We start from the raw sequence: 24,292 nt of genomic DNA on the forward strand, positions 1-24,292 counted from the left end.
GGATTAGTTTTGCCTGATTTTGCACATTCATTATCTCCTCACGAATGCACGGTAAATCATTTTATAAATCATTCCCATCGATTGGCACGTCATCATTTCAGCACCACGAACAGCGATATTATTAAACTTTCTTTTGTCCTTCCCATGCCCAATTATATTTTTAGTGAGTTACTTATAAATTTTAACGTACGTTTATTCTTGTTGTAGTTTTTTGTGAAAATGTACTTCTTGCAGTAATTGACAGGGTGCTTTGACTGATTTTTTGATTATAAAGGAGAAAAAAAAGAACAAAATAGAAATACATTTGAACCGTAAACTGTGTTGTAGTGTGCAATCGGCGATTACAACGTGGATTGTGTTGTTTCTCTCCAGCTCTCTCTGTCTCTGTCTCTCTCTGTCTCTCTCTCTCTCCCTCACTCTCTCGCTCTCTCGCTTCCTTTCTTGTATTATTTACTTAAAGTCTTACTTGTTACACTTCACTAACAGCAAGTCTTTTGAACAGTGTAATTTAGGGAGCTGTTGTGCAGTTTTCTGTTATGAACTCTTAGGGCCGCTGTTGACCAGAGTTTTGACGGATGGGAGCAGGGTTATAGCAGCTGAGTACCTCCCATATACGCCCGCATAACGAGGACGGGGTATTACGAGAACGACCACGCATTCTCGATCCGCAGAATTTCAGATTAAAAATATGACGATTTAAGACTATTCGATGTACAGAGGACTGTAAAGCTACAAGACTGACGTCTGACTTTGGAACTCCTTTCACTCAGCTGGATGCATGTTCGCGTTGTGGAGCATCGTTGATAAAATACTAGGGTAGGACAATGAAAGGGCCTGCGCTGTTGTGTTTTGCTCTCCTTTCCTTTGGCTCGGTAACTGGACAAGTCAGCTATACAATACCGGAGGAAATGACTAAAGGATCGTTAGTCGGTAATATAGCACAGGATTTGGGTTTACAAATCAAACGTTTAATATCAGGTAAAGCTCGAATTTATACCCGAGACAGCGACCAGTACGTCGAGCTGAACAGAGAAAGAGGAGTCCTCCTAGTTAAAGAAAGGATCGACAGAGAGGCGCTGTGCAGACGGACGACACCGTGTGCTCTACATTTTCAGATCATTTTGGAGAATCCGATGGAATTTTATACGGTTACAGTGCAGATCACAGATATCAATGATAATGCACCAACCTTTGAAGAAGCTGATATTGAATTTAAAATTAGTGAGTCGGCGGTAATTGGTGCAAAATTTGTTCTGGAAAGGGCTGTGGATCTTGATGTTGGCACCAATGATCTTCAAAGGTACGAAATAAAACCAACTGACAATTTCGTTCTTAAAATGCATAATAATGCTGATGGAAATAAAAACGTTGAGATGGTACTGCAGAAACCTTTAGACAGAGAGAAACAAGAGCAGATATCCCTCGTGTTAACAGCTATAGATGGAGGAGAGCCACAGATGTCAGGAACAATGCAGATTCTCATTACAGTTTTAGACGCTAATGATAATGCGCCGGTTTTTACACAGCAAACTTACAAAGCTACAGTCACTGAGAATTCACCTAAAGGAACAGTTGTTGCTACTGTTACAGCGTCAGACGCAGACCAAGGTTCGAACAGTAAAATAACATATTCAATCACAAACAAAGTGGATGACGTCAGGAAAGTCTTTAACATAAACAAGGAGAACGGCGAAGTGACTTTAATTGGGAACACTGACTTCGAGGATTCACGAGGTTTTCAGTTAAGTTTACGTGCTAGTGATGTTGGAGGACTAACAGATTCCTGTAAACTGATTGTTGATGTTCTGGATTTAAATGACAACAAACCTGAAATCAACATAATGTCTAAGTCGACCGTGATTTCAGAGGATGCTAAACTCAATACCGTTGTTACAATGATAAACGTTGAAGACAGGGACACTGGAGAAAGAGGGAATGTTCAATGTTCAGTTAGTGATAGTGTACCTTTCATTTTGAAATCATCAACAAATCACTTCTATACCTTAGTAACAGACAGTGATTTAGACAGAGAGAGAGCCTCTGAGTATAACATCACTGTGACCTGCTCTGATGAGGGAGTGCCCTCCCTCTCCAGCAGCGTCACTCTCACCTTACAGATCTCAGACGTTAATGATAACGCACCTGTCTTTGAGAGGAGCTCATATGAGGCCTACATTGTAGAAAACAACACACCGGGCCTCTCTATATTTACAGTCAAAGCCTCAGACGCTGACTGGAACCAGAACGCCCGTGTTTCTTACATACTGGAGGACTCCTCCGTTAACGGAGTGCCAGTCTCTTCATATGTGTCCGTTAGTGCTGATAGTGGAGTCATCCATGCAGTGCGCTCTTTTGACTACGAGCAGATCAAAGACTTCCACTTCCGCGTGAAAGCGCAGGATGGAGGCTCTCCTCCACTCAGCAGCAACGTGACTGTGAAAATAATGATCCAAGACCAGAACGACAACCCCCCTCAGGTTCTGTACCCAGTCCAGACTGGTGGCTCTCTGGTGGCTGAAATGGTGCCTCGTTCAGCAGATGTGGGCTATCTGGTGACGAAAGTGGTGGCAGTTGATGTGGACTCTGGACAGAATGCCTGGCTCTCCTATAAACTGCAGAAAGCCACAGACAGGGCGCTGTTTGAAGTGGGCTTACAGAATGGAGAAATCAGAACTATCCGCCAAGTCACTGATAAAGATGCTGTCAAACAAAGACTGACTGTTATAGTGGAGGACAACGGGCAGCCTTCCCGTTCAGCTACAGTCATTGTTAACGTGGCGGTGGCGGACAGCTTCCCTGAAGTGCTGTCGGAGTTCACTGAGTTGACCCACGACAAGGAGTACAATGACAACCTGACTTTTTACTTAGTCTTGGCTCTGGCTGTAGTTTCCTTCCTCTTCATCACGTGTTTAGTGGTTATTATATCAGTCAAAATCTACAGGTGGAGACAGTCTCGCATCCTGTATCACTCCAACCTGCCTGTCATTCCATATTATCCACCACGTTACTCAGACACGTTGGGGACAGGGACTCTTCCACATGTGTACAATTACGAGGTGTGCAGGACGACTGACTCCAGAAAGAGTGACTGTAAGTTCGGCAGAGCTGGTAGTCAGAACGTGCTGATAATGGACCCCAGTTCTACAGGAACGATGCAGCGGATACAGAGTGAAAAGAGCATCCTGGATGAACCAGACTCTCCTCTTGAGGTTAGACTGCCCTTAAATGTTTTCTACATCATCATACAAATATCAGATTGCCTTCAAGCCTTATAGATCATATATAATACAATTAAAATAACGTTATCGTCCATATGATCTCAAATTTGTATTTCCAGTGGCTTATATTTCCACTTAAACAAACTGTTATTTATTAAGATTTGGAATTTTTTTCGTTTCATATTTTACATTTTAGGAATGACAAATACCGACCTCATGTTTATTACATGTTGACTTTGCATATTTCGTGTAAGTGTTTTCCAGTTCAGTACTCACTTCTCTGTACATGTATATGTTCCGTTACTTTGGGAATTGTCAGTAATCTCTTATTGTGATTCAATCTAGCTTTTTTGTTGAGGAGATCAATATTTCATGTCCACTCATTTTATAGATTTTGTTTTAATTGTTGCAAATAAATGCCCCTCATCTGACAGGATTTCTTTCGCGGTGCCTGCCTCACTGACGTAGAGGCAAGCGCCACAAATCTGGCGTTGTCCATTTCAGAACGCTGGACAGCAACTTAAGTCCATCGCCATCTATTTACCCCGTTAGTGTTTCCCCATTGTGTCCTGAGTTTTGTTTCAATGTGATTCAGGACTGAACAAATGTTTTCTGAACATTATAACCGCTTTAGCCTACCAGGTGTTTCATTCAATGCTTCCAAATCTTCATAGTTTTAATTTTTTACATATATATATATGTGTGTGTGTGTGTGTGTGTGTGTGTGTGTGTGAGAGAGAGAGAGAGAGAGAGAGAGAGAGAGAGAGAGAGAGAGAGAGAGAGAGAGAGAGAGAGAGAGAGAGAGAGACTGAGACTGAGCAGCCCAAGGTTAAAGTTACTTTAAAAATGTCTCTAAACCAACCTTCCAGAGGCGTGAATATGATCCGTATTATTTGGTAATGGATTTCCGTGTGCGTTTTTAGTATAAATATTACCATTTGACTTGGTATTTTTGTGACTTATTTTAAAAAGAAAAAACCTTCATGTTGGCTGTCTGCAGTTTTCTAAGGTGAACTCTTAGGGCCGCTGTTGACTAAATTGTCAACAGCCGAGTAGGGTTATAACAGCAACTCCCTTGTAACGTCGGTATAGCGAAGGAAGAACAGAACGACAAAGGACGGCCTCGAGATATACACAGTATTTGGATGCAAAGGACATCGACCGTTTTAGTACATTTTCTCATGTGTGGATGATAAACGTGCGAAATTGAAGTTTGACGTTTAAAGCGTGATTTGTAGGATATTATCACAGTGAACATCCATTGGCAAAATCGCATAAAACAATGGCAAGGCAAGTACTCCTGTTTATCTCTCTTCTCGCCGTCGGCTCGGTGCTCGGACAAGTGAGCTATACAATACCGGAGGAAATGACTAAAGGATCGTTAGTTGGTAATATAGCACAAGACTTGGGTTTACAAATCAAACGGTTGACTTCAGGTAAGGCTCGGATTTATGCTCGAGACACCGATCAGTACGTCGAGCTGAACAGAGAAAGAGGAGTCCTCCTCGTTAAAGAAAGGATCGACAGAGAGGCGCTGTGCAAACAGACGACGCCGTGTGCTCTACATTTTCAGATCATTTTGGAGAATCCGATGGAATTTTATACGGTTACAGTGCAGATCACAGATATCAATGACAATGCACCTACTTTTAAAAAAACTAAAATCACTTTCAAAATTAGCGAAACGGCGCTCATCGGGGCAAAATTTGTTCTGGAAAGGGCTGTGGATCTGGATGTTGAAATGAATAGTGTTCAGTCATATGAGTTAAAACCAAGTGACAATTTTGCTCTCAAACTGCACAGCAACTCTGATGGAAATAAAAATGTTGAGATGGTACTACAGAAACCTTTAGACAGAGAGAAACAAGAGCAGATATCCCTCGTGTTAACAGCTGTAGATGGAGGGGAGCCGCAGATGTCAGGAACAATGCAGATTCTCATTACAGTTTTAGACGCTAATGATAATGCTCCGGTTTTTACACAGCAAACATACAAAGCTACAGTCACTGAGAATTCACCTAAAGGAACAGTTGTTGCTACTGTTACAGCGTCAGACGCTGATCAAGGTTCGAACAGTAAAATAACATATTCAATCACAAATGCAGCAGATGATGACACCAGAATATTTGAGATTAATGAGGAAAACGGGAATGTTGTATTAATTGGAATAATTGACTTTGAAAAGTCAAGAAACTATCAAATAAATTTACTTGCTAGTGATGAGGGTGGACTCACGGATTCGTGCAAATTAATTGTCGATGTGCAAGATGTAAACGACAACAAACCTGAAATCAACATAATGTCGAAGTCAGCTGTGATATCAGAGGATGCTAATCTCAACACAGTAGTTACAATGATAAACATTGAAGACAAGGACTCGGGGGAAAACGGAAAAGTGCAGTGTTTTATGAGTGATAACGTACCTTTCGAATTAAGAGCATCTTCAAATAATTTCTATACCTTAGTAACAGACAGTGATTTAGACAGAGAGAGAGCCTCTGAGTATAACATCACTGTGACCTGCTCTGATGAGGGAGTGCCCTCCCTCTCCAGCAGCGTCACTCTCACCTTACAGATCTCAGACGTTAATGATAACGCACCTGTCTTTGAGAGGAGCTCGTATGAGGCCTACATTGTAGAAAACAACACGCCAGGTCTCTCTATATTCACAGTCAAAGCCACAGACGCTGACTGGAACCAGAATGCCCGTGTTTCTTACATACTGGAGGACTCCTCCCTTAACGGAGTGCCAGTCTCCTCATATGTGTCCGTTAGTGCTGATAGTGGAGTCATCCATGCAGTGCGCTCTTTTGACTACGAGCAGATCAAAGATTTCCACTTCCGCGTAAAAGCGCAGGATGGAGGCTCTCCTCCACTCAGCAGCAACGTGACTGTGAAAATAATGATCCAAGACCAGAACGACAACCCCCCTCAGGTTCTGTACCCAGTCCAGACTGGTGGCTCTCTGGTGGCTGAAATGGTGCCTCGTTCAGCAGATGTGGGCTATCTGGTGACGAAAGTGGTGGCAGTTGATGTGGACTCTGGACAGAATGCCTGGCTCTCCTATAAACTGCAGAAAGCCACAGACAGGGCGCTGTTTGAAGTGGGCTTACAGAATGGAGAAATCAGAACTATCCGCCAAGTCACTGATAAAGATGCTGTCAAACAAAGACTGACTGTTATAGTGGAGGATAACGGGCAGCCCTCTCGTTCAGCTACAGTCATTGTTAACGTGGCGGTGGCGGACAGCTTCCCTGAAGTGCTGTCGGAGTTCACTGAGTTGACACACGACAAGGAGTACAATGACAACCTGACTTTTTACTTAGTCTTGGCTCTGGCTGTAGTTTCCTTCCTCTTCATCACGTGTTTAGTGGTTATTATATCAGTCAAAATCTACAGGTGGAGACAGTCTCGCATCCTGTATCACTCCAACCTGCCTGTCATTCCATATTATCCACCACGTTACTCAGACACTTTGGGCACAGGGACTCTGCCACATGTGTACAATTACGAGGTGTGCAGGACGACTGACTCCAGAAAGAGTGACTGTAAGTTCGGCAGAGCTGGTAGTCAGAACGTGCTGATAATGGACCCCAGTTCTACAGGAACGATGCAGCGGATACAGAGTGAAAAGAGCATCCTGGATGAACCAGACTCTCCTCTTGAGGTCAGTTAACTTCTGTTGTAAAAAAATAAAATAACATAAAATGTGTTTTTTAAGCTTTACAATTAAAATTAAAATAATATAAAATGATAGTTAAAATTTGCGCATCAACGTTCAATACTGTCGTAGTGATCATTTTCAGCACCACAGACAGCGGAAATAAGAACCTTTCTGCCTGAACCCCAAACATGCAGAATTTATTTCATTTCTTCATGATTTCCTTACCTAGGGAACAATGGCGCACTAGTATGTACTTATATATGTACTTATTTTTAGTGTTTATGTTTTTGACTTTTTTTTTCTCTCTTTCTTTTTTCTTTTATTTCTCTTTTTTGGTCGTGGTGGTGCCGTTCTGCCTACTATCCGACATCTAAAAAAAACAAATAGCTTGAAGACCAGAGGGTTTTTTATTTGTTTTTAAAATTTAAACGTAGTCACTGCGTTTTCCCTTCTGTTTTTCTTTTTTAAACAATTTCAGTATTTTTTTTAATTGTCTTCGACGAGTTGGGTTTAGCAGTTCTATTTTTTGTCTGTTTGCTTGTTTTTCAAACCTCAAATATTTGTTTAACCTTGCACTGATTTTCCTTTCATAAATCAGTGTAGTGTAGTGTCATGTTTTGTACTCCTAGAGACGCTGTTGGCTAGTCTGTGGTAGTTTTGCTGCTGATTACAGAAGCACCTCCCAGATAATTTAGATCGGAGGAAGTATTGTCGACACAGTAGACATTTCAGGTTTCCGAGAATAATATATATCCTACACGGACATTTTAGCAGTCGGTTTTTTTGATCGACCTTTATTGTGTGGCTTTTTCATTTTTACTCCAGCTGTGTGTGGAATTTAGCTCTTTTTCTCGACTGCTTTGATTCGTCATGATATTACAAAGCCGTTGGACCGAAACAATGAAATGGCAAGTGATACTGTTTTTCTCAATGCTCTCTCTCTGTTATGTGTTCGGGCAGGTAAGCTATTCTGTTCCAGAAGAAATGTCAAAAGGCTCGTTAGTCGGTAAGATAGCACAAGATTTAGGTTTGGACCTAAAACGGTTGAAAACGGGAAAAGCTCGCTTGCATGTTGGAAACAGCGCTGAATACATTGAGCTGAATAAAGAAAGGGGGGTGCTTCTTATCAAGGAGAGAATCGACAGGGAGGCTTTATGCAAACAAACGACTCCCTGTGCTTTACACTTTCAAATGATTTTGGCAAATCCTATCGAGTTCTACCGTGTTACTGTAGAAATAACAGATATAAACGACAACGCCCCTATATTCAAAATGAAAGATATGGTATTTGAAATAAGCGAGTCGGCTGTAAAGGGGTCAAAATTTATATTAGAGAAAGCACTGGATTCTGACGTTGGAATAAATGGGCTTAAAAGCTACTCCCTTAACCCAACAGATAATTTTGCTTTGAAACTCAACGACAACACTGATGGGGGGAAAGAAGTAGAGATGGTTTTGGAAAAACCTCTTGATCGAGAGAAAGAGGAGCAGCTGACTCTTACACTAACAGCCGTCGACGGAGGTGAACCTCAGCTCTCGGGGACAGTGCAAATTCATGTAACTATATTAGATGCCAATGACAACGCACCTGTTTTTACACAGTCAACGTACAAAAGTAGTTTAATGGAAAATTCTCCAAGAGGAACTCAACTGATTACTGTTACAGCCACCGATAAAGATGAAGGAACAAATGGTTTCGTAACATATTCGATATCAAATAACATTGATGGAATTTTTGATTTATTTGAAATACATGAGACAAGCGGGGAAGTACGGTTGATCGGAAATGTAGATTATGAAACATCGAAACATTATCAGCTCAATATTAAAGCCAAAGATCAGGGTGGACTCAGTGACTCGTGTAAAATTATTTTTGATATTACTGATGTAAATGATAATAGCCCAATAATAGATTTAATGTCGACTACTCAATCGGTTCCAGAAGATTCCACCTTAAAAACCGTTGTTGCAGTTATGAACGTGCATGATGCTGATTCAGACGATAATGAAGTAGTTAAATGTTTCCTAAATGACAATGTACCTTTTAATATTGAGAGTACATCAAATAGCTTCTACAGCATTATAACAGACAGTGATTTAGACAGAGAGAGAGCATCCGAATATAACATCACTGTGACCTGCTCTGATGAGGGAGTGCCCTCCCTCTCCAGCAGCGTCACTCTCACCTTACAGATCTCAGACGTTAATGACAACGCACCTGTCTTTGAGAGGAGCTCATATGAGGCCTACATTGTAGAAAACAACACGCCAGGTCTCTCTATATTCACAGTCAAAGCCACAGACGCTGACTGGAACCAGAATGCCCGTGTTTCTTACATACTGGAGGACTCCTCCCTTAACGGAGTGCCAGTCTCCTCATATGTGTCCGTTAGTGCTGATAGTGGAGTCATCCATGCAGTGCGCTCTTTTGACTACGAGCAGATCAAAGATTTCCACTTCCGCGTAAAAGCGCAGGATGGAGGCTCTCCTCCACTCAGCAGCAACGTGACTGTGAAAATAATGATCCAAGACCAGAACGACAACCCCCCTCAGGTTCTGTACCCAGTCCAGACTGGTGGCTCTCTGGTGGCTGAAATGGTGCCTCGTTCAGCAGATGTGGGCTATCTGGTGACTAAAGTGGTGGCTGTTGATGTGGACTCTGGACAGAATGCCTGGCTCTCCTATAAACTGCAGAAAGCCACAGACAGGGCGCTGTTTGAAGTGGGCTTACAGAATGGAGAAATCAGAACTATCCGCCAAGTCACTGATAAAGATGCTGTCAAGCAAAGACTGACTGTTATAGTGGAGGACAACGGACAGCCCTCTCGTTCAGCTACAGTCATTGTTAACGTGGCGGTGGCGGACAGCTTCCCTGAAGTGCTGTCGGAGTTCACTGAGTTGACACACGACAAGGAGTACAATGACAACCTGACTTTTTACTTAGTCTTGGCTCTGGCTGTAGTTTCCTTCCTCTTCATCACGTGTTTAGTGGTTATTATATCAGTCAAAATCTACAGGTGGAGACAGTCTCGCATCCTGTATCACTCCAACCTGCCTGTCATTCCATATTATCCACCACGTTACTCAGACACTTTGGGCACAGGGACTCTGCCACATGTGTACAATTACGAGGTGTGCAGGACGACTGACTCCAGAAAGAGTGACTGTAAGTTCGGCAGAGCTGGTAGTCAGAACGTGCTGATAATGGACCCCAGTTCTACAGGAACGATGCAGCGGATACAGAGTGAAAAGAGCATCCTGGATGAACCAGACTCTCCTCTTGAGGTCAGTTAACTGCTGTTGTGAACGGCTTTCATGCGGTGATATTATTGTAATACATGCAACTTTCCTGCTTATAGGATGGAGATAACTACAGCACATTTGAAATTGTACATCACTATTTCAAAATATCTTGTTTCAATTATAATCTGATCGTTTATTACTGATTTCAGCACCACGGATAGAGACAGCATTTGTCCCTCCTCGCATTTCTCTTTAAAATAGATTTAATACTTGCTCCATCTTTTGTTCCTTTGTTTGTTACATATATCAAAAGATTTCTTCTATATATTTGTTTCAGTTTTTTAGTTCGTCAGTGCAGGCCTCTAGATATTTAGCTTCTAAGGTGTTTTTTCATAACATTTTTATGAAATATATTAAGTTAAATAATTTTATTGTTCTTGTAGTTCTGCTCTATGGACTCAATGGGCCGCTGTTGGTCAACGTGTTGCAATCCTGTAGACAGGATTTGAAGCAGATCCTCCCATTTCATGTCCGTATTTTAGAGAAAGGAAGGGAGACAAAGCACTGTTCACTGACCGGGAATCTTTTAGATGGATACAGTGATCTGATGGACTATTATTTCACTGTTTGGGAGTGATATATGTTCCTTTATCTATATCTTTTCGTGTGGAAACATTTTTTTTTTCGTGATTCCCTTTGCAAAAGATGTTCTGTGGTGCAGCGTATATTTTGAACAGAACAATGAGACGGCAAGTACTGTTTTTTATCTCGATCTTCTATATAGGTTATGTTGTCGGTCAAGTGAGCTACTCTATTCCGGAGGAAATGCCAAAGGGGTCTGTTGTCGGAAATATAGCTCGAGATTTGGGCATAGATGTGAGGAGACTAAAGTCAGGTAAATCTCGTATATTTACGAGCGACAGCGCAGAATACATCGAGCTGAGTAGGGAGAGAGGAGTCCTCCTCCTCAAAGAGAGAATCGACAGAGAGTCACTCTGCAGACAGACGACGCCTTGTGCTTTGCATTTGCAGATTATTCTAGAAAACCCAATGGAGCTTTTTCGAATAACGGTCGAAATCACTGATATAAACGATAACAGTCCAAGTTTTAAAAACGATGAGAAACGTTTTGAAATAAGCGAATCCGCAGTTACAGGATCGAAATTCGTGTTAGAAAGAGCGGTCGATGCAGATATTGGAATAAATGGCCTGAAAAATTATAGCCTGAGACCTACGGATAACTTTGTTCTGAAAATCGAAAATCAGGCTGATGGACAGAAAAAGGTTGAAATGGTTTTACAAAAGCCGCTAGATCGAGAAAAGGAGGAACAAATATCATTGTTGTTAAACGCCGTAGACGGAGGGGATCCTCAAATGTCGGGTACTGTGAAGATTTATGTGACCGTACTCGATGCAAATGACAACGCTCCGGTTTTCACGAAGTCGGTTTACAAGGCGACTATAGCCGAAAACTCTCAGAAAGGAACAACAGTGACAACAGTGAGCGCTTCTGATGCAGATAAAGGGACAAATGGGGATGTTTCTTATTTAGTATCAGCTACAATGGATAGTGTATCTGACATATTTACAGTAAATCAAAATGGTGAAGTAATATTAGTTGGTGAAGTTGACTTTGAAAAAGCCAAGTATTACCAAATTGATATTGAGGCCAAAGACAGTGGTGGTCTTTCTGATTCCAGTAAGGTTATAGTTGATGTTATTGACATTAATGATAATGAGCCTGTAATCAGTATACTTTCGAAATCAGATTCTATTCCTGAAAACTCTCCCCATAATACAGTTATACTTATGTTCAGTGTCTATGACTCAGATTCAAGTAATAATGGTCAGGTAAACTGCAGATTAAATAGTAACATACCATTTACTATTACAGCTGCCTCAAATGATTTCTACAGCTTAGTAACAGACAGTGATTTAGACAGAGAGAGAGCCTCTGAGTACAAGATCACTTTGACCTGCTCTGATGAGGGAGTGCCCTCCCTCTCCAGCAGCGTCACTCTAACCTTACACATCTCAGACGTTAATGATAACGTGCCTGTCTTTGAGAGGAGCTCATATGAGGCCTACATTGTAGAAAACAATACGCCAGGTCTCTTGATATTCACAGTCAAAGCCACAGACGCTGACTGGAACCAGAATGCCCGTGTTTCTTACATACTGGAGGACTCCTCCGTCAACGGGGTGCCAGTCTCCTCGTATGTGTCCGTTAGTGCAGATAGTGGAGTCATCCATGCAGTGCGCTCTTTTGACTACGAGCAGATCAAAGATTTCCACTTCCGCGTAAAAGCGCAGGATGGAGGTTCTCCTCCACTCAGCAGCAACGTGACTGTGAAAATAATGATCCAGGACCAGAACGACAACCCCCCTCAGGTTCTGTACCCAGTCCAGACTGGTGGCTCTCTGGTGGCTGAAATGGTGCCTCGTTCAGCAGATGTGGGCTATCTGGTGACGAAAGTGGTGGCAGTTGATGTGGACTCTGGACAGAATGCCTGGCTCTCCTATAAACTGCAGAAAGCCACAGACAGGGCGCTGTTTGAAGTGGGCTTACAGAATGGAGAAATCAGAACTATCCGCCAAGTCACTGATAAAGATGCTGTCAAACAGAGACTGACTGTTATAGTGGAGGACAACGGACAGCCTTCTCGTTCTGCTACAGTCATTGTTAACGTGGCGGTGGCGGACAGCTTCCCTGAAGTGCTGTCGGAGTTCACTGAGTTGACGCACGACAAGGAGTACAATGACAATCTTACTTTTTACTTAGTCTTGGCTCTGGCTGTAGTTTCCTTCCTCTTCATCACGTGTTTAGTGGTTATTATATCAGTCAAAATCTACAGGTGGAGACAGTCTCGCATCCTGTATCACTCCAACCTGCCTGTCATTCCATATTATCCACCACGTTACTCAGACACTTTGGGCACAGGGACTCTGCCACATGTGTACAATTACGAGGTGTGCAGGACGACTGACTCCAGAAAGAGTGACTGTAAGTTCGGCAGAGCTGGTAGTCAGAACGTGCTGATAATGGACCCCAGTTCTACAGGAACGATGCAGCGGATACAGAGTGAAAAGAGCATCTTGGATGAACCAGACTCTCCTCTTGAGGTTAGCCTCATGAAATTACAAATGATTTTAAATGCCTGTCATTTTTGCATGCATGGTATTCTGGAGGTTATCAGAGAGCTAGCAATGCACATTTTATTTCTTCCATGACAATTCACTGTTCATTAAACCACTTCTGCACTTTAACAGAATCAGCCTTTCATCCCATAATCTATATGTGTTCCCCCTCTTTTATCTAAACCTAACAAAGTCATCTTAGCCCTAATTTAGTTTTAGTTTAAGTATATGAAAAGAGTCTCCATAATCAGCATCCTGTTCCAGCACTTTTTTTCAAGAAAGCAGGATTAATTATTGACAATTATTCAATAATATGTTAACCTTTTAAGTATTTGGAACATTGTAATTGCAGATTGTGTTTCACTGAAATGTCTACCAGCACTGTTTACATTGCAGTAGAGTGCAACTTTCGGCTCTGAAAGCAACTTTTTAACAACAAGCTTTAGTTAACTATTGAAACAAAACTTAAAACACTATGATCAAAAAATTAAAGCAGGCAGCTTGGAATACCAGAAGCAACAAAATGTCTACTGGTGGTCTTCCCTTTGATACTTTTTAGACTTAAACTATTTATTACAAGCTAATCATCACCTATTCTCCCACTTGGTTTTAATTTTTCTTCCAGAAAACTTATACTTTTCAAGTTGTGTTAAGCAAATAATTACTTTCATCTGAGATCTGTGCAATGCAGTTTTGAAAATTACTACTTATTCTTATTGTTTACTAAAGGAGAAGATTAACTTCATCAAATAATTACCAGTTTATGTCTTGTGCTTCTTCTAAAGCTGTCTCCACCCTGGTGTGTTTTAGCAGGAACTGCATACACATTCGTTGATCAGGAAAGCCCTTGAAGTAGAATGATTACTTGCAAAAAATGGCCTTTTTGTCCTTTGTAATCACTACATTTTTTCCATTATCTGTATTTATCATTTTGGAGCCTTACTTCATGGTTAAAGTAATTTTGTGTTTGACAGCTTTATCACAAATCACTATCTATACAGGAAGATTTTAAAAGGCGCAAGTGTAACAGGTAAAGAAATACACCCTATCACTTTTGTAATCTTTTTTATAAAGTTCTCTTTACTTCAGATATATATTGTTACTAGATCTTTACCTTATTTTACTGTTCCTTAGAATCTCATGTCATATTACAAGGGAAAGTGTATTGTGTCATTAAAGATGACTTGACATTGTACAATAATCAAAATATACCCTTCAGAATAAGATGTCAAGGCAGGTGGGGAGGTTGTCCTCTGTATTATTTTGTATTTGAGTTATAAGTACCCTAGACAAATATTTTATTATTGTGTAATGAATTAAACTCCTATTTATTTTTTTCACTTTGGACCTGCTAGCTGATGTTGTAATTTTCTGCAGTGCACATGTTTGGACTCTCAGGGCCGCTGTTGACTAGTGTAGAGAATTTCCCTTCATTTGATACGTTAAACACAGAAAGAGACGCACATGCAGCACACAGGCGTAGCTGATAGACACTGGAGATATCCGCGCTGTGGTTTATTTATTTCGAGTTCAAGAAACACGGACAGAATCAGTTTTGCTCTGGAGTACTATCTATTCGGGAAAACCAGGCGCTTTTGTGTACAGCAGACTTTTTTTCTCCAGCTTTTCGGGAAGAGAAAATGTCGGGCAGAACAATGAGATGGCAAGTACTGTTGTTTGTGTCGGTCTCTTCCCTCAGCACAGTTGTCGGGCAGGTCGCTTACTCGATTCCTGAGGAAATGTCAAAAGGCTCTGTAGTTGGTAACATAGCGCAGGATTTAGGTATAAATGTAAAGAGACTAAAATCGGGTAAGGCGCGTATATATACAGAAGACAATGGAAAATACGTCGAGCTGAATAATGACAGAGGCGTCCTGCTTGTCAGAGAAAGAATTGACAGAGAGACGCTCTGCGGGCAGACGACACCTTGTGCTTTACATCTTCAGATTACACTTGAAGACCCGATTGAATTCTATACCGTTACTGTCGAAATTAACGACATTAACGACAATGCTCCGAGCTTCAAAAAGGATGAAATAAAATTTAGGATTAGTGAGTCGGCTGTGACTGGAGCAAAATTTGTGCTAGATAGAGCAATGGATCCAGACGTAGGTGTGAACGGATTGCAGAGTTATTCGCTACAACCTACGGACAGTTTTAATCTAAAACTGCAAAATCAGCAAGACGGGAGCAAAAAGGTGGAGATGGTGTTGCAGAAACATCTAGACAGAGAGGCGCAACAGCATCTCTCTTTAATTCTCACAGCTGCTGACGGTGGTGAGCCTCAGCTGTCGGGAACAGTGCGAATAGAAATTTCCGTGCTAGATGTCAACGACAATGCTCCAGTATTTACGCAGGAAGTCTATAAGGTCACTATAATGGAGAATGCTGCAAAGGGTGCAATTTTGTGTACTGTTAGTGCTACAGATGCAGATGAAGGTTCTTATGGGAAGGTTATTTATTCAATAACAAACACGTTGGACGATGTCCCTGTAATGTTTCACATTGCCGAAGAAAGTGGTGAGGTATCCCTAACTGGAAACCTGGATTATGAAAAGGCACAGCTCTATGAAATACATGTACAGGCTAGTGATGATGGGGGACTAACAGATTCAGCTAAGATTCTAGTTGAAGTAACCGACACAAACGATAATCACCCATCTATTAATATAATGTCTAAAACAAATTCCGTATCAGAAAATTCAAGGCCAGAAACAATTGTGACAATTATCAATGTTCAAGATCCCGACTCTGCTGAAAATGGCAAAGTGGCATGTAATATCGAAGGACATGTGCCATTTATGATCAAATCAACATCTAAAAAGTTCTTTAGCCTAGTTACAGACAGCGATTTAGACAGAGAGAAAGCCTCTAACTATAACATCACTGTGACCTGCTCTGATGAGGGAGTGCCCTCCCTCTCCAGCAGCGTCACTCTCACCTTACACATCTCAGACATTAATGATAATGCACCTGTCTTTGAGAGAAGCTCATATGAGGCCTATATTGTAGAAAACAACACACCGGGTCTCTCTATATTCACAGTCAAAGCCACAGATGCTGACTGGAACCAGAATGCCCGTGTTTCTTACATACTGGAGGACTCCTCCGTTAACGGAGTGCCAGTCTCCTCATATGTGTCCGTTAGTGCTGATAGTGGAGTCATCCATGCAGTGCGCTCTTTTGACTACGAACAGATCAAAGATTTCCACTTCCGCGTAAAAGCGCAGGATGGAGGCTCTCCTCCACTCAGCAGCAACGTGACTGTGAAAATAATGATCCAGGACCAGAACGACAACCCCCCTCAGGTTCTGTACCCAGTCCAGACTGGTGGCTCTCTGGTGGCTGAAATGGTGCCTCGTTCAGCAGATGTGGGCTATCTGGTGACTAAAGTGGTGGCTGTTGATGTGGACTCTGGACAGAATGCCTGGCTCTCCTATAAACTGCTGAAAGCCACAGACAGGGCACTGTTTGAAGTGGGCTTACAGAATGGAGAAATCAGAACTATCCGCCAAGTCACTGATAAAGATGCTGTCAAACAAAGACTGGCTGTTATAGTGGAGGACAACGGACAGCCCTCTCGTTCAGCTACAGTCGTTGTTAATGTGGCGGTGGCGGACAGCTTCCCTGAAGTGCTGTCGGAGTTCACTGAGTTGACCCACGACAAGGAGTACAATGACAACCTGACTTTTTACTTAGTCTTGGCTCTGGCTGTAGTTTCCTTCCTCTTCATCACGTGTTTAGTGGTTATTATATCAGTCAAAATCTACAGGTGGAGACAGTCTCGCATCCTGTATCACTCCAACCTGCCTGTCATTCCATATTATCCACCACGTTACTCAGACACTTTGGGGACAGGGACTCTGCCACATGTGTACAATTACGAGGTGTGCAGGACGACTGACTCCAGAAAGAGTGACTGTAAGTTCGGCAGAGCTGGTAGTCAGAACGTGCTGATAATGGACCCCAGTTCTACAGGAACGATGCAGCGGATACAGAGTGAAAAGAGCATCTTGGATGAACCAGACTCTCCTCTAGAGGTTAGCCTCATGAAATGATACATGTTTTTTTCTGCCTTTTATGCTTCATGATTTTCTGGAGGTAAATAGACAGACATTCCATTAGATGTTAGGAAACTACATCAGTTACAGTTACAATTTTAAACATAACCAGTATCTTTTAGCGTTGATGCGTTGCAAACATTAACTTACATCGCAGTTCAGCACCACAGACAGCGACACCTTAATTGTTCAACTTCAGCATTCCAGAGTCCTTTTCATTAAGACTGGACTTAGTTTCTGTATTTCGTGTCAGCTTTTATTTAGGATATATTTATTTTGTAATTGCACAATGTAATTTTTTTACAGATGTTTCAATATATAATTAAACTATATATGCTGTAAGCTGCAGATATTCTAAAATCTTTAAATTTAGGATACTCGAGGTTTAGATGAGCCTTAATAGCGTGGCTTTACACTGAATTCATTGTTTTTGAGAATGAATGTTGCAATTTGTATTTTCAACTCAAAGGGTCGCTGTTGGCAAGGGTGTTGCGATTTGGCTGGATGTTTTTTATTCCTCTGTGTCTTCCCTTTTGCGTGGAAATATTCGACGTACAGACAGAAAGACTGTTCGGGTTTATAAGAAGCACTGCAAGGAATTCTATACCTGCTTACACCGTTTGATTCTTATAATTGGAACGCGAACGATTTTTTTTCTGTCTTCATATTCTCTCCATGACAAATGCTTCTTTTTTTAGTGGAGAAGGAACGGAAATCGGGTCGTGCAGAACAATGAGACGGCAAGTACTGTTGTTTCTCTCAGCCCTATGTCTCAAATACGTGCTCGGGCAGGTCAGCTACTCCATTCCCGAAGAAATGGCCAAAGGCTCTGTAGTTGGAAACATAGCTCATGATTTAGGTTTAGATCTTAAAAGGTTGAAATCGGGTAACGCTCGCGTTTACACGGGCGGCGGTGTACAATACATCGGGCTGAATAAAGAAAGGGGGGTCCTGCTTGTCCAGCAGCGAATAGACAGAGAGGCTTTATGCGGAGAGACGACGCCTTGTGCCTTACATTTCCAGCTAATTTTGGAAAATCCAATGGAACTGTTTCGTGTAACAGTGGAGGTTACGGACATAAATGATAATACCCCCACGTTTACCAATTCAGAAAAACGTTTTGAAATTAGTGAGTCCGCTGTGATAGGATCGAAATTCGTGTTAGAGAAAGCATTAGATTCCGACATAGGGATGAATGGTTTACAACAGTACTCACTTGCTCCAAGTGATCATTTTGTATTAAAACTAGAAAGTCAGCCAGACGGAAGTAAAAAGGTGCAAATGGCTCTACAGAAGCCTTTAGACCGAGAAAAGAAGGATTATATGTCCCTGCTGTTAACTGCTATGGATGGAGGAGAGCCGCAGATGTCAGGGACAATGCAGATATTTGTCACTGTATTAGATGTGAATGATAATGCACCGACATTTGCCAAACCGTTATATAGAGCAAAACTGCAGGAAAATTCTCCTAAAGGCACCAGTGTTACAACTGTAAGTGCATCTGATAAAGACATCGGTTCAAACAGAGAATTATCATATCTGATATCTACAAGCAAACGTATTCTATCTGAGCTGTTTAATATCAATCCAAAGACTGGTGAAATTATCCTAGTCGGGGAAATAGATTATGAAAAAGCAAACTCTTATCAAATTGATATTGAAGTTGTAGACAGCGGTGGGCTCTCTGATTCAGCGAAAGTGATAGTTGATCTCATTGATGTAAATGACAATAGTCCTCAAATAAACATCGTTTCTAAATCAGAGTCCATATCAGAGAACGCACCAACAAATACTGTAATTGCTATGTTAAGCATAAACGATCCAGATTCCGAGAATAACGGGAATGTTGTGTGTGATATAAATGATAGCATTCCCTTCAAAATACAGACTACTATCAATGGGTTTTATACCCTAGTTATGGAGGTTGCTTTAGACAGAGAAATGGCTTCGCAATATAATATCACTGTGACCTGCTCTGATGAGGGAGTGCCCTCCCTCTCCAGCAGCGTCACTCTCACCTTACAGATCTCAGACGTTAATGATAACGCACCTGTCTTTGAGAGGAGCTCATATGAGGCCTACATTGTAGAAAATAATACACCTGGTCTCTCTATATTCACAGTCAAAGCCACAGACGCTGACTGGAACCAGAACGCCCGTGTTTCTTACATACTGGAGGACTCCTCCGTTAACGGAGTGCCAGTCTCCTCGTATGTGTCCGTTAGTGCTGATAGTGGAGTCATCCATGCAGTGCGCTCTTTTGACTACGAGCAGATCAAAGACTTCCACTTCCGCGTAAAAGCGCAGGATGGAGGCTCTCCTCCACTCAGCAGCAACGTGACTGTGAAAATAATGATCCAGGACCAGAACGACAACCCCCCTCAGGTTCTGTACCCAGTCCAGACTGGTGGCTCTCTGGTGGCTGAAATGGTGCCTCGGGCAGCAGATGTGGGCTATCTGGTGACTAAAGTGGTGGCTGTTGATGTGGACTCTGGACAGAATGCCTGGCTCTCCTATAAACTGCAGAAAGCCACAGACAGGGCGCTGTTTGAAGTGGGCTTACAGAATGGAGAAATCAGAACTATCCGCCAAGTCACTGATAAAGATGCTGTCAAACAGAGACTGACTGTTATAGTGGAGGACAACGGGCAGCCCTCTCGTTCAGCTACAGTCATTGTTAACGTGGCGGTGGCGGACAGCTTCCCTGAAGTGCTGTCGGAGTTCACTGAGTTGACACACGACAAGGAGTACAATGACAACCTGACTTTTTACTTAGTCTTGGCTCTGGCTGTAGTTTCCTTCCTCTTCATCACGTGTTTAGTGGTTATTATATCAGTCAAAATCTACAGGTGGAGACAGTCTCGCATCCTGTATCACTCCAACCTGCCTGTCATTCCATATTATCCACCACGTTACTCAGACACTTTGGGGACAGGGACTCTGCCACATGTTTACAATTACGAGGTGTGCAGGACGACTGACTCCAGAAAGAGTGACTGTAAGTTCGGCAGAGCTGGTAGTCAGAACGTGCTGATAATGGACCCCAGTTCTACAGGAACGATGCAGCGGATACAGAGTGAAAAGAGCATCCTGGATGAACCAGACTCTCCTCTAGAGGTTAGTTATATAATGATCTTGCCAATTTTGAAGCGTAAACTTTTTTTTCTGTTGCTCATAGTTTTTACTAAGAACCAACTAGCGCTCGTCAAGAGTCAGCACCATGGACAGAGGCACGTTACTTGTTCCATCGCTTTTGACAATGGGTGTCTATCTTAACGTATTGATGTTTTGTCAACATGTGAAGGTATGTTAGTATTTGACGTTTAGTTATTGGTGATGGTGTAAAATTTGAACATAAATCGTTTTGTCTCTTTTTGCCAAGACACGTCGAAAGACTGTAACTCAATATAAACTTGGCGGGGGTGGGGGAGCTATCTATGTCATGTATTTCGCTTTGTTGAATTTGTGACAGTATTTTTAAGTAACTCGTCAAATATCATCATGACTTAATAGTTCAGTTCAGTGGTATACGTAAAGAATATAGACTCTGTTATCTGTTCAACTAAAATACTTTATAAGGGAACTAGTATTCTCTAGTGTTGCAGACGTTAACTCTTTTATGGGCTGTGTTATCCTGGTATTTGTAAAAACAATAAGCCTTCGTGCACAACAGGGTTTTCCTTTAGTTTTCCAGGCGTTTTCTGTAGTTCCTAATTATGTACTCGTAGGGCCGCTGTTGGCCAGTGTGTTGATATTTCAGGGCACATTTAAAGAGAAACCTCGCTCGCCATAATGATATCACAGAGAGAAAGACGTCGTGTTCAAACGTCGGAGATCATTTTAACTAGAGCCGTTTTCAACCTTTCTTTAACCGATTCAAATGGTTTCGGAGTGATGTCTGTGTTTTATCACCTGTAAGGGACATTCGGTAATTGTGGATAATAGTTTTTTCCTGCTAATTTTCCAGGGGAACAGTTCGAACAGAACAATGAAATGGCAAGCGCTGTTGTTTTCCTTGGTCTTTTATCTCGGTCCAGTCATCGGCCAAATCAGCTACTCTATTCCCGAGGAGATGCCGAGTGGCTCTTTAGTCGGTAATATTGCCCAGGATTTGGGTTTGGATACAAAACGACTGAAATCTGGAAGAGCTCGCGTTTATACGGGAGACGGTGTGGAATATATTGAGCTAAACGGGGAACGCGGACTTCTTCTAATCAAAGAGAGGATCGACAGAGAAGCGATTTGCAGGCAGACAACACCTTGTGCTTTACATTTTCAGATCATTTTAGAAAACCCTATGGAGTTTTACAGTGTCACAGTCGAGATTATAGACATAAATGACAACCCCCCCACCTTTGAGAAAAGCGAGGTAACCTTTAAAATCAGTGAATCTGCTGTAATCGGAGGAAAATTTGTTCTGGACAGAGCAATTGATCTTGATGTCGGCAAAAATGGTCTTCAGAAATATGAGCTTAAACCTACCGATAATTTTGTACTGAAAGGGGACAGTCAAGGTAGTGGAACGGAAAAGGCTGAAATGATTTTACAGAAGCCTCTTGACAGAGAAAAGGAAGAGTCGATATCACTAGTTCTAACAGCCTTTGATGGCGGAGATCCGCAAATGTCAGGTACAATTCGAATTTTCATCACAGTATTAGATGCTAATGATAATGCGCCTGTCTTCACACAGTCCACCTACACAGCCACTGTTTTTGAAAACGCCCCGGAAGGGACAGTTGTCACGAGTGTTAGTGCGTCAGATGCGGATCATGGATCAAATGGTAGAATAAAATATTCCATTACAAACAGTTTAGATCAAGCGCATGCCTTGTTTCAGATACATGAAGAAAGTGGAGAAATAAAATTAATTGGAAACATTGATTATGAAAATGCACGAAATTACCATATTAACATACGTGCAAGTGATGATGGTGGACTTACAGATTCGTGCAAAGTTATCGTTGAAGTGGTGGATATAAACGACAACAAGCCAACGATTAATATAATGTCAAAATCAAATATGATATCTGAAAACTCTAAACCTAACACTGTTGTTGCGATGATGAATGTTCAAGACCCAGATTCAAATGAAAATGGTAAAGTCCACTGTTTTATCAATGATAATACACATTTGTCTATTAAGTCAGCATCTAATAATTTCTACAGCTTAGTAACAGACAGTGATTTAGACAGAGAGAGAACCTCTGAGTATAACATCACTGTGACCTGCTCTGATGAGGGAGTGCCCTCCCTCTCCAGCAGCGTCACTCTCACCTTACAGATCTCAGACGTTAATGATAACGCACCTGTCTTTGAGAGGAGCTCATATGAGGCCTACATTGTAGAAAACAACACACCAGGTCTCTCTATATTCACAGTCAAAGCCACAGACGCTGACTGGAACCAGAATGCCCGTGTTTCTTACATACTGGAGGACTCCTCCGTTAACGGAGTGCCAGTCTCCTCATATGTGTCTGTTAGTGCTGATAGTGGAGTCATCCATGCAGTGCGCTCTTTTGACTACGAGCAAATCAAAGATTTCCACTTCCGCATAAAAGCGCAGGATGGAGGCTCTCCTCCACTCAGCAGCAACGTGACTGTGAAAATAATGATCCAAGACCAGAACGACAACCCCCCTCAGGTTCTGTACCCAGTCCAGACTGGTGGCTCTCTGGTGGCTGAAATGGTGCCTCGTTCAGCAGATGTGGGCTATCTGGTGACTAAAGTGGTGGCTGTTGATGTGGACTCTGGACAGAATGCCTGGCTCTCCTATAAACTGCAGAAAGCCACAGACAGGGCGCTGTTTGAAGTGGGCTTACAGAATGGAGAAATCAGAACTATCCGCCAAGTCACTGATAAAGATGCTGTCAAGCAAAGACTGACTGTTATAGTGGAGGACAACGGGCAGCCTTCTCGTTCTGCTACAGTCGTTGTTAACGTGGTGGTGGCGGACAGCTTCCCTGAAGTGCTGTCGGAGTTCACTGAGTTGACCCACGACAAGGAGTACAATGACAACCTGACTTTTTACTTAGTCTTGGCTCTGGCTGTAGTTTCCTTCCTCTTCATCACGTGTTTAGTGGTTATTATATCAGTCAAAATCTACAGGTGGAGACAGTCTCGCATCCTGTATCACTCCAGCCTGCCTGTCATTCCATATTATCCACCACGTTACTCAGACACTTTGGGGACAGGGACTCTGCCACATGTGTACAATTACGAGGTGTGCAGGACGACTGACTCCAGAAAGAGTGACTGTAAGTTCGGCAGAGCTGGTAGTCAGAATGTGCTGATAATGGACCCCAGTTCTACAGGAACGATGCAGCGGATACAGAGTGAAAAGAGCATCCTGGATGAACCAGACTCTCCTCTTGAGGTTAGACTTACATGCTGATATTTCATACTTTTGGAATCTTTGCACTGTTTTCGATCTGTCAAGTGGCTTATGACTTTTTCAGTATCTAGGTTCATTTGTGCTTTCTTATTTGTTTTGTTACCACATGTCAGTGTCAATCAGTACAGACTGCATATATTCCATGTGCTTGTCTTTGGAGTTTTAGCATTACTACCTGTAGGAGCCATATGTTAGTCTTTCCTTTTTTGGATTAAGAGGGTTGGTTTAAGTGCACACACTGTATTGGTGCACGGTTGTGGGGCGTGACTCATGGGTGTGTATTAGATGATAAATGTCGTTGCACTCACCTGTTCACAGCACCTGCTGTTTGATGAGCAGAAAGGTAGGGTGAGCATTACGGGAAACTTTCTATTGACCGCAGCTTGATGTATAGTTTAATGCACTAGTTGATGCCGTAGTCTGATGTTGCAGTTTGACATAACAATTGGTGTAATATTTTGTCAGTTGCAGTCATGTTTGTTTGTGCAGTCTCTGCATTTGTAATACATTTGATCCAATGTACTGAGTTGTGGGTTTGGACAGTACAATGTGGAATAAAAGGAACAAATAGCTCAGA

The 24,292-nt window shown here is 42.0% G+C and overlaps 6 protein-coding genes across 36 annotated transcripts in view; all 6 read left to right on the plus strand.

Moving 5' to 3' along the window:
- LOC120724149 (protocadherin gamma-C5-like) overlaps nt 1–24,292 on the plus strand; it is a 301,683-nt gene that overhangs the window by 199,215 nt on the left and 78,176 nt on the right. Inside the window, exon 1 of one of the 31 annotated variants that reach the window (XM_040016162.1) lies at nt 14,437–17,303. The exons of 28 other annotated variants lie outside the window; for them this stretch is intronic. In XM_040016162.1, the coding sequence (XP_039872096.1) occupies nt 14,904–17,303 (2,400 nt within the window). In that variant the 5' untranslated portion in view covers nt 14,437–14,903. Of the gene's footprint in view, nt 1–14,436; nt 17,304–20,816; nt 23,698–24,292 lie in introns of those variants that run through there. 2 more of the 31 variants (XM_040016169.1, XM_040016186.1) reach the window with 2 other exon arrangements.
- Nucleotides 264–3,290, plus strand: LOC120724164 (protocadherin beta-16-like). The gene has a single exon (XM_040016211.1). It carries the CDS (start codon nt 825–827, stop codon nt 3,273–3,275), a length of 2,451 nt encoding a protein of 816 aa, XP_039872145.1. The 5' UTR covers nt 264–824; the 3' UTR covers nt 3,276–3,290.
- On the plus strand, nt 4,182–10,378 carry LOC120724175 (protocadherin gamma-A2-like). The gene is made up of 2 exons (XM_040016222.1): nt 4,182–6,885; nt 10,168–10,378. The coding sequence occupies exons 1-2, from the start codon at nt 4,501–4,503 to the stop codon at nt 10,174–10,176; spliced, it is 2,394 nt and encodes a 797-aa protein (XP_039872156.1). The 5' UTR covers nt 4,182–4,500; the 3' UTR covers nt 10,177–10,378.
- LOC120724169 (protocadherin beta-16-like) lies at nt 7,484–10,186 on the plus strand. Its single transcript, XM_040016217.1, has one exon. The coding sequence runs from the start codon at nt 7,753–7,755 to the stop codon at nt 10,174–10,176; it is 2,424 nt and encodes an 807-aa protein (XP_039872151.1). The 5' UTR covers nt 7,484–7,752; the 3' UTR covers nt 10,177–10,186.
- Nucleotides 10,560–13,527, plus strand: LOC120724154 (protocadherin beta-16-like). Its single transcript, XM_040016200.1, has one exon. The coding sequence runs from the start codon at nt 10,831–10,833 to the stop codon at nt 13,354–13,356; it is 2,526 nt and encodes an 841-aa protein (XP_039872134.1). The 5' UTR covers nt 10,560–10,830; the 3' UTR covers nt 13,357–13,527.
- Nucleotides 17,310–24,290, plus strand: LOC120724152 (protocadherin beta-16-like). Its single transcript, XM_040016198.1, has 2 exons — nt 17,310–20,441; nt 23,698–24,290. The coding sequence occupies exons 1-2, from the start codon at nt 18,000–18,002 to the stop codon at nt 23,713–23,715; spliced, it is 2,460 nt and encodes an 819-aa protein (XP_039872132.1). The 5' UTR covers nt 17,310–17,999; the 3' UTR covers nt 23,716–24,290.

Source organism: Simochromis diagramma, unplaced genomic scaffold, assembly GCF_900408965.1.
Source record: "Simochromis diagramma unplaced genomic scaffold, fSimDia1.1 OVJJ01000685.1, whole genome shotgun sequence".
NCBI lineage: Eukaryota > Metazoa > Chordata > Actinopteri > Cichliformes > Cichlidae > Simochromis > Simochromis diagramma.